The 13,889-nt window shown below is 52.7% G+C and overlaps 1 protein-coding gene across 6 annotated transcripts in view; it reads right to left on the bottom strand.

Annotated features, from left to right (window-relative positions):
• Nucleotides 1-2,044: 2,044 nt before the first annotated feature.
• LOC132815900 (protein rapunzel-like) overlaps nucleotides 2,045-13,889 on the bottom strand; it is a 74,569-nt gene continuing 62,724 nt past the window's right edge. For all 6 annotated transcript variants that reach the window (XM_060825266.1, XM_060825265.1, XM_060825268.1 and 3 more), the window contains one exon: nucleotides 2,045-4,336. In XM_060825266.1, coding sequence (XP_060681249.1) covers nucleotides 3,103-4,287 — 1,185 coding nt within the window. In that variant the 5' untranslated portion in view covers nucleotides 4,288-4,336 and the 3' untranslated portion in view covers nucleotides 2,045-3,102. The remainder of the gene's footprint in view (nucleotides 4,337-13,889) is intronic.

Here is a 13,889-nt window from a genome sequence, read left to right as displayed (position 1 = left end):
CACAGAGGTTGAAGCTCCTGTGTTCTGTGTGAAGTTGCACAATTACATTTGAAAATTACACATTATTTATATGCTTTTTAAGAAATAGTACAGCCTTAGTTACAAGAAAGACCAATCACATATAATAAGGTGACATGATTTACAGCAAGTTAATCCAATGATATTTCTTGGGAAAGGGTTCTTAATTACAAGAAAGGTCCAATCAAGCATAATAAGGTGACATGATTGAAGACCGGCTAATCCAATGGTATTCTTATTTATGTAAATTGCCATGCCATATACTGGTTCAAGGTTAGTTCAAATGGTCAATTAATGTGTCAGTATTCAGCTTTTGAAAACTCTATTGTCCTCTTATCTTTGAATTTCAGCTTAGTTCTGTAAATCAGCAGTACAGGTTCATGGGCAATTTTATAGTATTCTTTTAAATTGAGAAACCATTTTGAGTAAATAAAAATCTACATAAATTCAAATTGCCTAAATTCAAATTTTAGATCCTCACTGGCAGGTGGGACTAGATTGGATTGGGATGTCTGTTCGGCATGGACGGGTTGGACCGAAGGGTCTGTTTCCATGCTGTACGTCTCTATGACTCTATCAAGGATAAACGGTGTATTAGACACAGGACACTGTCTGTACAATGTACCATACAGTATGGTACCACTGAAATCTAGCAATGTGGAGATTCCCAATGGAGCCTTGTCATTTAGTAGTGATGAGTGAATGGGCTTTCCGAACTCTCTCTACTCTCTCGATACTCTCCTCAGCATTAACAACTCGGGTCTGCTTTATGATGAATGGGCCCACTCAGACATCATCCCAAATGTAAAGCAGTAAGTCAGTGTCAGAAAATAATAGCTCAGTCAGGCAGTTAGATTCACTAAGGAGAGGGTGGGGACCCTGTGACAGTCAGTGTCACTGAGAGGAGGGGGTGGGGACCCTGTGATGGTGTAACTGAGAGGACAGTGTGGGGTTCCTGTGACAGTGTCACTGAGAGGAAGGGGTGGGAACCCTGTGACAGTGTCACTGAGAGGAGGGGGTGGGGACCCTGTGATGGTATAACTGAGAGGACAGGGTGGGGTCCCTGTGACAGTGTCATTGAGAGGAAAGGGTGGGAACCCTGTGACAGTGTCACTGAGAGGAGGGGGTGGGAACCCTGTGATGGTATAACTGAGAGGACAGGGTGGGGTCACTGTGACAGTGTCATTGAGAGGAAGGGGTGGGAACCCTGTGACAGTCAGTGTCACTGAGAGGAAGGGGTGGGAACCCTGTGATGGTGTAACTGAGAGGACAGGGTGGGGTCCCTGTGACAGTGTCTCTGAGAGGAAGGGGTGGGAACCCTGTGACAGTCAGTGTCTCTGAGAGGAGGGGGTGGGGACCCTGTGATGGTGTAACTGAGAGGACAGGGTGGGGTCCCTGTGACAGTGTCTCTGAGAGGAAGGGGTGGGAACCCTGTGACAGTCAGTGTCTCTGAGAGGAGGGGGTGGGGACCCTGTGATGGTGTAACTGAGAGGACAGGGTGGGGACCCTGTGATGGTGTCACTGAGGGGAGGGGGTGGGGACCCTGTGACGGTGTCACTGAGGGGAGGGGGTGGGGATTCTGTGACAGTCAGTGTCACTGAGGGGAGGGGGTGGGACGCTGTGACAGTCAGTGTCACTGAGGGGAAGGGGTGAGGAGCCGAGAGTCCGATCGTGGACCTGAGTGGGACTGGAGCAGAAACAGGAATAGCATTTGTCTGGTCAATACTTCAGAAAGTGTAAGTGTAAATTAAAGGGAAGATTTTCTATTCTGTTAAGGTACGACTGGGGAGTCGAGGTTCATGGTTATCCCATTCCTGAAATCCGAAATGCTCCCTGTACTTTGGCTGAGTATGTACACGCAGTGCCTCTGACTGGAGCAGTGTGAGCCTGGGCTTTGGATACCGGAGTAGCCGGGTGGAGGATGGGGCATTCACCAGGTGGAAGAATTGTGGGTAATGCATTTCAGGATGTGGTCACCCCTCCTCCTCAACCCTTCCCCCCCCCCCCCACCCCCCCAAACCCCCAGCTTAAGGAAATGTCAGGACAGGGTGAATGGGCGACTGCCAGACAGAAGAAGGGGACCAGGCAGGTCAAGAGGGAATTCCCCAAATGTAGGTCAATTGCAAACCAAATTGATGGTTCATTTGTGGAGCCCAGCTAGAGCCAATGCCATGGCATTGTGGGTGTTCCAGATACTCAGGTTGAGGGTGAAGGAGGAAGAAGTGTGGAAGGACGGTAGTGACCGGGGAGTCACTTGTGAGGGCATATGAAAGCTGTGATGGATCAATGTGTTGCCTCCTGGGTGCCAGAGCCTGATGTGTCATGTAATAACTGAAAGGCACTGGGAGGGGGAACAGTGATCAGCTGGAATTGATGGTCCATGTTGGGACCAGTGATCAGAGGGAGAAAGAGAAATGAGGTCCTGCAAGCAGACATAGGGAGTTAGGTTGGAAATTGAAAGGCAGACCTTTAAAGATAGCAACCTCTGGGTGTTTCTTAGTGTCATGGAGTAGAGAGTATGAGAATGGAAGGGTAGAGTAGATCAATGTGTCACTGGAGAGATGGTGCAGGAAACCAAGCTTTCAATTCTAGAGACGGTGGGCCCTGAATAAGTTGGATGGGTTAGATCTGAACAGACACAGGAGCATGCTCCTTGCAGGAGTATGATATCATAGCTGTAACTGAGCCTTGTCTGAAAGATAGGCATGACTAGCAGCCTAACATTATTGGGCATTCAGGTGAGATAGAGAGAGGGATGGAAGAGAAAAGAGGTTTCACAATATTGATCAAAGAATCAATTATTACAATAAGGAGGGAACGCCATCTTGGAGAAATCATCAAATGAATATAGCTTTTTACCAATTACACAAAAGGGACAAACTTGCTGATGGGTATATCATAGTCGGGGAGAGATAAGTGGTCAAATACGTAATCAAACTTCAGAGAATTGATTGAAGATTTCATTGATCATCATTCCACAAGAAAGCAATGATAGAGTAATGTATCCAAAAATCAAAACCTCATGCCCTGAAGCACAGCAGCACCAACTCAGGGGAGGAGGAACTGGAAAACTCAGGAGGATGTTTATGTGGAATGGACACACAGAGTGACACCAGAGTAATTTTCCCAGAAATGACAACTTGCAGGAATGTTACTGTGGTACCACAGACCCTTGTAGCGTCTCACTACATGTACAACATGCCCAGAGGGAAGGTGTTTGTCCACATGTTCAGCAACCTTTATTGCATCAGACCAGCCATCTTTCCCCTCCATTAACTGCTTTATGTGACTTTCATTAATTGGTTTTGGATCAATTGCATAGGAGACAACAGCATTAACCCCATTGTGTCTGAAAAAGTGAAACCGATTGGGGCCAATGACACAGTGATTGTCAAACCCACTGACAGGGTTATAGACCCGTACAGACCATTTAACCCAGTCATATTTCTTTGATAAACCATTGAGAATGTAACTTACACATTCACAGTTATTTCTTCCACCCTTTTCATTTATCATTTTCTCAACATCTATTTCTGCCTGCTCAGCAAACTCATTGATGCACCGATCTATCATGGATTTCATTTTATTCTCTACTTTGTCCATTTTCTCATTCCACTCTCTCTTTAATGCCTCTACATCAGTCCCAGTGATAGCGGAGTGACCCACCAGGGCAATCAGGCCAATGCAGAAGAGCTCTTTGAGGCGGCAGCAGAGCCCCTCCATCAGACGCCGGTTCCTCTGGTCATATTCCATGGCAGTTTCCAGAATGGGTTTGCCAAAGATGGCAGAATACCCCATCACAGCATCATAGAGAGTGTGAAGGTTCTGGTCACCTTTAGTCACATCGAAGTGTGTGAGGAATTCTTCTTTCTCCTTCTCCCGGTATTCCGGTTTTGTGTTCAGGATGTCCATGTACTTCCTGAATTGGTTTCTCAGATTCTCCTCAATGGGGAAGTACTGATTATTAACTGTACTTTGTTCAATAGCCTGAAGCACTTGCTGAATCTGACCTGAAATGACATCCAGCTGGTTCCTGACTATCTGGAACTGCTCCTTCATATATCTCAGCTCCGCACTCTCCACATTACCCATAGCAAGTTTAACAATTGCTGCTGCTACACCAAAAACAGCTCCTACTGCTCCAGCAGCAGAGGCGAATTTTCCTAAACTCTCAACAACTGACATTGCATTTCTCACTGCAACCATTGCAGTTGCAACCTCGGTGCTGGCTTTTGCCAGTTCTAGGGAATCTACTGCTGTTCCTGCCATACTGATGGGCTGAGCACTGTATTTGGATGGTCGTTTCCTTCAGTTGTCCCTGAAAAGAAAGGATTAAAGTTTATTTATGACTCCACAATGCATCAGGGAGAGTGAAGACCTTAAGAACTGGGAGCACAATGGGCCATTCAGCCCCTTGAATCTGCTCCACCTTTTAAATGAACACAGCTGACTTCATTCTCAGCCTCAACTTCACTTTCCTGCCTGCTCTCCATAACCATACAACCCATTAATAAATAAAAAATTATCTGTCCCCTCCTTAAATTTACCAAGGTCCCAGCATCCACCGCACTCGGGGGGAGGGAATTCCACAGAATCATGACCCTTTGAGCAAAGTAATTCCTCCCTATCTCAGTTTTAAATCTGCTACCCCTTATCCTAAAGCTATCACCTCATATTCTAGATAGCCATGTGAGGAAATATCCTCTCTGCAGCGACTTTGTCAATCCCCTTTGTCAATCCCTTATAGACCTCAGTGAGATCGCCTCTCATTCTTCTAAACTCCAGAGAGAACGGGCCTAAACTGCTCAATCTCTCTGCATGCCTGGAAACCCCTGACGTCTGGAATCAATCTCGTGACCCTTCTCTGAACTGCCTCCAATGTTCCTCAAATAAAGGGACCAAACTCTCCACAATGCTTCAGGTGCAGTCTCACTAATACCATGTACATTGCAGCAACACTTCCCTACTTACACACTCCATTCCTTTTACAATAAATGGCAACATTTCTGGCCTTCCTTATTACCTGCTGAAGCTGAATCCTAGTTTTCTATGATTGATGCAAAAGGACACCCAAATCCCTCTGCACTGAAGCTCTCTTCAGGAATTCCTGAAGAAGGGCTTATGCCCGAAACATCGATTCTCCTGCTCTTTGGACCTGCCTGACCTGCTGCGCTTTTCCAGCAACGCATTTTTCAGCTCTGAACTCCAGCATCTGCAGTGCTCACTTTCACCTAGCTCTCTGAGGAGACCATTCAGCCCCTTGACCCTGCTGTGCCGTTCAATAGGATCATAGCTGATCCAACATTCCTGCACTTTCCCTGTAACCCTTCAGTCCCCCCCCAAAAAATCTATCTACCTCAGCCTTAAATATACACTGGTCCTGCAGCTTTCTGTGGCAAGGAGTTCCAAAGACCCAGAACTCTCAGAGAGAAAATTCCTTCTCGTGCCTTAAATTAGTGCCCATTTTTTCTAAAACAGTATCCTCTGGTTCTGGACTCTCACTTGAGGGAAACATCCTCTCAGCTTTGGCAGACGAAAAAGTGCTGGATGTCTTGAATTGCATAAAGGTGGATAAATCCTCGAGGCCTGATCAGGTGCACCCTAGAACTCTGTGGGAAGCTAGGGAAGTGATTGCTAGGCCTCTTACTGAGATATTTGTATCATTGATAGTCACAGGTGAGGTGCCAGAAGACTGGAGGTTGGCTAATGTTTAAGAAGAGTGGTAAGGACAAGCCAGGGAACCATAAACCGGTGAACCTGACCTCGGTGGTGGGCAAGTTATTGGAGGGAATCCTGAGGGACAGGATGTACATGTATTTGGAAATGCAAGGACTGATTAGGGACAGTCAACATGGCTTTGTGCATGGGGAAATCATGTCTCACAAACTTGATTGAGTTTTTGAAGAAATAACAAAGAGGATTGATAAGGGCAGAAGGATAGATGTGATCTATATGGACTTCAGTAAGGCATTTGACAAGGTCCCCATGGGAGACTGGTTAGCAAAGTTAGACCTCATGGAATACAGGGAGAACTAGCCATTTGGGTACAGAACTGGCTCAAAGATAGAAGACAGAGAGTGGTGGTGGAGGGTTGTTTTTCAGACTGGAGGCCTGTGACCAGTGGAGTGCCACAAGGATCGGTACTGGGCCCTCTAGTTTTCATCATTTATATAAATGATTTGGATGTGAGCATAAGAGGTACAGTTAGTAAGTTTGCAAATGACACCAAAATTGGAGGTGTAGTGGACAACAAAGAAGGTTACCTCAGATTACAACAGGATCTTGACCAGATGGGCCAATGGGCTGAGAAGTGGCAGATGGAGTTTAATTTAGATAAATGTGAGGTGCTGCATTTTGGGAAAGCAAATCTTAGCAGGACTTATACACTTAATGGTAAGGTCCTAGGGAGTGTTGCTGAACAAAGAGACTTTGGAGTGCAGGTTCATAGCTCCTTGAAAGTGGAGTCGTAGGTAGATAAGATAGTGAAGAAGGCGTTTGGTATGCTTTTCCTTTATTGGTCAGAGTATTGAGTACAGGAGTTGGGAGGTCATGTTGCGGCTGTACAGGACATTGGTTAGGCCACTGTTGGAATATTGCGTGCAATTCTGGTCTCCGTCCTATCAGAAAAATGTTGTGAAACCTGAAAAGGTTCAGAAAAGATTTACAAGTATATTGCCAGGGTTGGAGGATTTGAGCTATAGGGAGAGGCTGAACAGGCTGGGACTGTTTTCCCTGGAGCATTGGAGGCTGAGGGGTGACCTTATAGAGGTTTATAAAATCATGAGGTGCATGGATCGGAAAAATAGACAGTCTTTTCCCAGGGCTGGGGGAGTCCAAAGCTAGGGGGCATAGATTTAGGGTGAGATGGGAAACGTATAAAAGAGACCTAAGGGGTAACTTTTTCACTCCGAGGGTGGTACGTGGATGGAATGAGCTGCCAGAGGAAGTGGTGGAGGCTGGTACAATTGCAACATTTAAGAGGCATTTGGATGGGTATATGAATAGGAAAGGTTTGGAAGGATATGGGCCGGGTGCTGGCAGGTGGGACTAGATTAGGTTGGGATATCTGGACGGCATGGACGGGTTGGACCAAAAGATGCGTTTCCGTGCTGTACATCTCTATGAGTCTGCTTCCCGTTTTGAATATTGAAGTAACATTAGCCATCTATGTTTTTCTAAATGCTCTCTTATAATAGATTCTAATGTTTTGCCAATAACATTTACCAAACCAATTGGCCTAGAGTTAGTGATATTTTGTCTCCTTTCCTTTTTAAGTAAATGTGTTGCTGTTGTTTATTTGTCTAAGTAAGGTGGACTGGCAGGAGAAAGTGAGGATTGCAGATGCTGAAGATCAGAGTCAAGAGTGGGGTGCTGGAAAAGCACAGCCGTCAGGCAGCATCCGAGGGGCAAAAGCCCTTCATCAGGAATGAGCCTCAGGGCTGGAGGGATAAATGGGAGAAGGGTGGGGCTGGGGAGAAAGTAGTTAAAATGCAACAGGTGATGGAGGTGGGGCTAAAGGTGATAAGTTGGAGAGGAGGGTGGACCAGATAGGTGGAAGGGAGATTGACAGGTGGGACACGTCATGAGGACAGTGCTGAGCTGGAAAGTTGGAACTAGGGTAAGGTGGGGAAAGGGGAAATGAGGGAACTGGTAAAGCCCACAATGATGCACTGGGATTGAAAGGTTCTGAGACAAAAGATGAGGCGTTCTTCCTCTAGGCATCGGTTGATGAGGCAGTGGCGATGGAGGAGGCCCAGGACCTGTATGTCCTCGGCAGAGTGGGAGGGTGAGCTGAAATGTTCGATCACTGGGCAGTGGTGTTGATTGGTGCGGATGTCCTGGAGATGTTCTCTGAAGCGCTCTGCAAGAAAGCGTCCAGTCTCCCCGATGTAGAGGAGACTACATTGGGAGCAACGGATACAATAAATGACATTGGTGGGTGCAGTGGTGAAACTTTGATGGACGTGGAAGACCTCTTTGGGGCCTTGGATGGGGGTGAGGGCTGAGGTGGGGGTACAGGTTTTGCAATTCCTGAGGTGACAGGGAAAGTGCCAGGAGGGGAGGGTAGGTGTTTAGGGGGCATGGACCTGACCAGGTAGTCGCGGAGGGAACTGTCTTTGCGGAAAGTGGTTAGGGGTGGGGAGGGAAATATATCCCTGCTGGTGGGGTCCGCTTATAGGTGGCGGAAATGTTGGTGGATGATACGGTTTATGCAGAGGTTGGTGGGGTGGAAGGTGAGGACCCCACCAGCAGGATGGGATATCTGGACGTGGTTGGAGGGGTGGGGTTCGAGGGCAGAGGTGCGGGACATGGATGAGATCCGTTGGAGGGCATCTTCAACTACATGGGAAGGGAAATTGTGGTCTTTAAAGATGGGGCCATCTGGTGTGTTCTGTGGTGGAACTTGTCCTCCTGGGAGCAGATGTGGCGGAGTCAGAGGAATTGGGAATACAGGATAGCATTTTTTCAGGAGGCAGGGTGTGGGGAGGTGTAATCCAGGTTGCTATGGGTGTCAGTGGATTTGTAAAAAAAAATGTCAGTGTTGAGTTGGTCATCGTTGATGGAGATGCAGAGGTCTAGGAAGGGGAGGGAGGTGTCAGAGATAGTCCAGGTGAATCTAAGGTCAGGCTGGAGTGTACTGGTGAAGTTAATGAACTGTTCAACCTCCTCATGGGAGCACGATTTGGCGCCAATGCAGTCATCAATGTAACGGAGGAAGAGGTGGGGAGTGGTGCTGGTGTAACTACAGAAGATGGACTGTTTGACATAACCAACAAAGAGGCAGGCATAGCTGGGGCCCATCCGGGTTCCCATGGTCACCCCCTGGATTTGGAGGAAATGGAAGGAGTTAAAGAAAAAGTTATTAAAGGTGAGGACCAGTTTGGAGAAATGGAGGAGGGTATTGGTGGAGGGGGACTGGATGGGTCTGTTGGAGATGAAGAAGCGGAGGGCCTGGAGGTCATCCTTGTGGGGTATGGATGTGTATAAGGACTGCACATCCATAGTGAAGATAAAGTGCTGGGGACCAGGGAACTGAAAGTTACTGAAGAAATGGAGGATGTGGTTGATGTCACGGATGTATGTTAGAGGTGCCTGAACTACAGGGCAGAGGATGGAGTCGAAGTGGGATGAGATGAGTTCCGAGGGGTAGAAACATGCAAAGACAATGGGTCAGCCGGGGTAGTTGGGCTTGTAGATCTTGGGGTACCGGTAGAACTGGGCAGTGCGGGGGTGGTGAACTATGTGTTTGGAGGCAATGGAGGGAAAATCACCGGAGGTGATGAGTGCTCGGACAGTGTGAGTGATTTTGGTCTGATGGGTCAGGGTGGGGTCGCAGTCAAGGGGGAGTTAGGACGTGGTGTCAAAGACTTGCTGTTCAGCCTCTGCAACATAGAGGTCCAGTCTCCAGACTGCCACTGCCTCGCCTTTTTTCAGAAAGAGTTCAGAAGCAATTTACCAGGATGTTGCTGGGAAGTGAGGGCTTGCGTTACCAGGAGAGGCTGGATCGGCTGGAGCTGCTTTCACTGGGGCAAAGGTGACTTGAGAGGTGACTTTATACAGGTTTATAAAATAATGAGGGGTCATCGATAAAGTGAATGGCAGATGTCTTTTCTGTCGAGTGGATATTTTAAAACCAGGCGGCATATTTTTAAGGTGAGGGAAGAAAGGTATAAAAAGGATATTGGGATAATTTATTTTAGACTCCGTGTGGTTCACATGTGGATGCGGGTACAGTTACAACATTTAAAAGATATTTGGATATATGCATGAGTAAGAAATGTTTGGAGGCAATGGCCTCTTGCTATTCTTGCTGAGTTAAAGAAGAAAGAACAAAGAAAATGTACAGCCCAGGAGCTGGCCCTTCGGCCCTCCAAGCCTGAGCTGATCCAAGTCCCCTGTCTGAACCTGTCGCCCAATTCCTAAGCATCTGTATCCCTCTGCTCCCCACCCACTCAGGCATCTGTCCTGACGCATCTTAAATGAATCTCCCTGTGCCTGCCTCTACCATCGCTGCTGGCAACGTGTTCCAGACACCCACCACCCTCTGTATAAGGTACTTACCGTGTGTATCCCCCTTAAACTGTTCACCTCTACACCCCCCCTACACCCACACACACACCGACACCCACCCACACACACCTCCATACCCACACCCCCACACAAGCTCACAACCCTACCCCCATGCATACCCACACACACCCACACACACCCACACACCCACGCCCACACATGCCCACACACACCCACACCCACACACACCCACACCCACACCCACACCCCCACACACCTCCACACACCTGCACCCCCACACACCCACACACCCCCACACCCCCACCCCCCCGCATCTACACCCACACCCACGCACACCCACACCCCCACACACCCACACCCAGACCCGCACACCCACACACACCCACAGCCCCACACCCCCCCCCACACCACCAAACCCACCCCCCCGCATCCACACCCACACCCCTGCACACCCACACCCCCGCACACCCTCACCCACACACCCACACCCCCACACCCACACCCCCCCCCACACCCATACCCCCACATCCCCACGTGGCCACACCCACACCCCACACTCACACCCAACACCCACACCCCTACCCCCACCCACCACCACCCCCACCCACAGTCACATCCCCCATACCTACACCCACACCCCCAACCCACACGCACACACCTCCACACACCCACATCCACACACCCCACATCCCCCACACACCCCCAACACACCCCCCACACCCACACATCCCCACACATCCCCACATCCCCGCACACCGCCACTCCCCCACACTCACCCACACCCGCACACACACACTCACACGCGCACACCCACCCACACACACCCCCCCACACACCCACATCCCCACAGCCACACCCCCACCCCCATACTCACACCCCCACACCCATACCCACACACCATCACTCCCACACCCACACCCGCTCACCCACACCCACACCCATACCCCCACACCCACATCCCCACCCCCCACACCCACAACCCTGCCCGTAGCCCCATGCCCATAGCGCCACACACTCCCCCATCCCATACCCCCACCCCCACAACCCTCCACAACACCACATACCCACACCCCCACCTCCACACCCCCACACCTCCACACCCCCAGACCCCCACCCTCACCCCACCCCCACCCCACCCCCACACACCCCCACAGCCTCACACACACACCCCCACACCCCCACCCCCACCTCCACACTCGCTCACGTCCCCACCCCCACCTCCACACAGCCCCACCCCCACCTCCGTACCTCCACACACCCCCACCCCCACCTCCGTACCTCCACACACCCACCCCCCGCGCACCCACTCCCACACACCCCACAGCCCCACACAGCTCCACACCTACACCCCCACACTCACCCCACACACACACACACACCCACATCCACACCCCCCACACCCACACACAACCCCCACACCCACACTCGCATACTCGCACAATCGCACCCACACACCCGCACACCCACACCCCCACACCCACACGCGCACACACCCACAGCCCCACATCCACAGCCCACACACCCCCACACCCCCACTGCCCCACCCACACTCACATCCCCACACTCACACCCCCACTCTCACACCCCCACACCCACACACCCACAATCCCACGCATCCACACCCATGCCCCCGCACCCCCCCGCACACCCCCACAAACGCACACCCCCACACACACCCACACCCCCACCCACCCACACACAACCCCGCACCCACACCCCCGAACCCACACCAACACCCCTACCCCTACATACCCCCACCCCTGCACACCCCCACCCCTGCACACCCACACCACCGCTCCCCCCACACACCCACACTCCCACACACCCCCACACACCCACACACCCTCTTCCCCACACACATCCACCCTCACACCCCCACCCCCACCCCCACCTCCACACTCGCTCACGTCCCCACCCCCACCTCCACACCCCCACACCGCCACACCCCACCTCCACATACCCCCACCCCCATCTCCACACACCCCCACCCCCACCTCCGTACCTCCACACACCCACCCCCGCGCACCCACTCCCACACACCCCACAGCCCCACACAGCTCCACACCTACACCCCCACACTCACCCCACACACACACACCCCCACATCCACACCCCCCACACCCACACACAACCCCCACACCCACACTCGCATACTCGCACAATCGCACCCACACACCCGCACACCCACACCCCCACACCCACACGCGCACACACCCACAGCCCCACTCGCATACTCGCACAATCGCACCCACACACCCGCACACCCACACCTCCACACCCACACACCCACACACCCCCCAACACCCCTTCACACCCACACCCCTACACACCCGCACCCCCGCACACCCATGCACACCCCCGCACACCCACTCACACCCACACACCCCCCACATACCCCACACACCCACACCCCCACGCACCCCTAAAACCCCACCCCACAACCACCCCCACGCACCCACACCCCCACATCCCCGCGCACTGCCACTCCCCCACACCACCACACCCCTATGCCCACCCACGCCCCCACATGCACCCACATGCCCCCACACCCAACCGCACCCACCCCCACCGCCGCCCGCACTCTCGCCCGTACTCTCGCACCCACACCCACACTCTCACACTCGCACAATTGCACCCGCCCCCACACCCGCGCCCCCGCACCCACACCAACACTGCTACCCCTGCACACCCACACCACCCCCCCCGCACCCCCGTCCCCGCGCACCCACACCCACACACACCCCATCACCCCTTCACACCCACACCCCTACCCTCCCATACCCCCACACCCCCACACACCCCTAAAACCCCACCCCACAACCACCCCCACTCCCCAACCACCCCCCAACCACCCCCACGCACCCATACCCCCACATCCGCACACGGCCACTCCCCCACACCACCACACCCCTATGCCCCCACACGCCCCCACACGCCCAACTGCACCCACCCACACACACACCCACACCCACACGTCCCCACACCCACACTCCCACACACCCCCACACCCACACCCCCACACCCATACCCACACACCCACACCCTCTCACCCACACCAACACCCATACCCACCCACACCTATACCCCCACACCAATACACCCACTCCCATATCACCCCCCCACACCCCCAATCCCCCACACCCACCCCCACATACCCACACCTCCACACCCCCACCTCTGCACACCCCCACCCTCAGCCCCACCTCCACAACCCCACACACTCCCACACACCCACCCCCGCACACCCACTCCCACACACCCCACAGCACCACACAGCCCCATACCCCCACTCACGCCTCCACCACCACCTCCACACCCTCACCTCCACAACCCCACACCCCTACTCCCACCTCCACAACCCACACCCCCCCACAGCCCCACACACTCTCACCCCCACACCCCCACACCCCCAGACACCCACAGCTCCAAACACCCCGACATCCACACACCCCCAGACACCCACACCCCCACACCCACAGCCCCACGCACCCCCACAGCCTCACCCCCCCATACTCCCACACTCCCACACCCCCACATCCCCCACCCCCCACCCCCACGCCGCCACACACCCCCACACACCCGCACCCACCCCCCGCACCCACACACACCCCTAAAACCCCACCCCACAACCACCCCCAGCCCCAACCACCCCCACGCACCCACACCCCCACATCCCCGCAATCCACACACACTGCCACTCCCCCACACCACCACACCCCTATGCCCCCACACGCCCAACCACACCCACCCACACACCCACCCACTCCCACACCCACACTCCCACCCACACCCACACCCACACCCCCACACCCATACCCACACACCCACACCCACACTCC

The sequence above is a fragment of the Hemiscyllium ocellatum genome, chromosome 5 (genome assembly GCF_020745735.1).
Source record: "Hemiscyllium ocellatum isolate sHemOce1 chromosome 5, sHemOce1.pat.X.cur, whole genome shotgun sequence".
NCBI lineage: Eukaryota > Metazoa > Chordata > Chondrichthyes > Orectolobiformes > Hemiscylliidae > Hemiscyllium > Hemiscyllium ocellatum.
The sequence above is the reverse complement of the archived record's forward strand: the minus strand, read 5'-3'. Positions and strand labels throughout refer to the sequence as shown.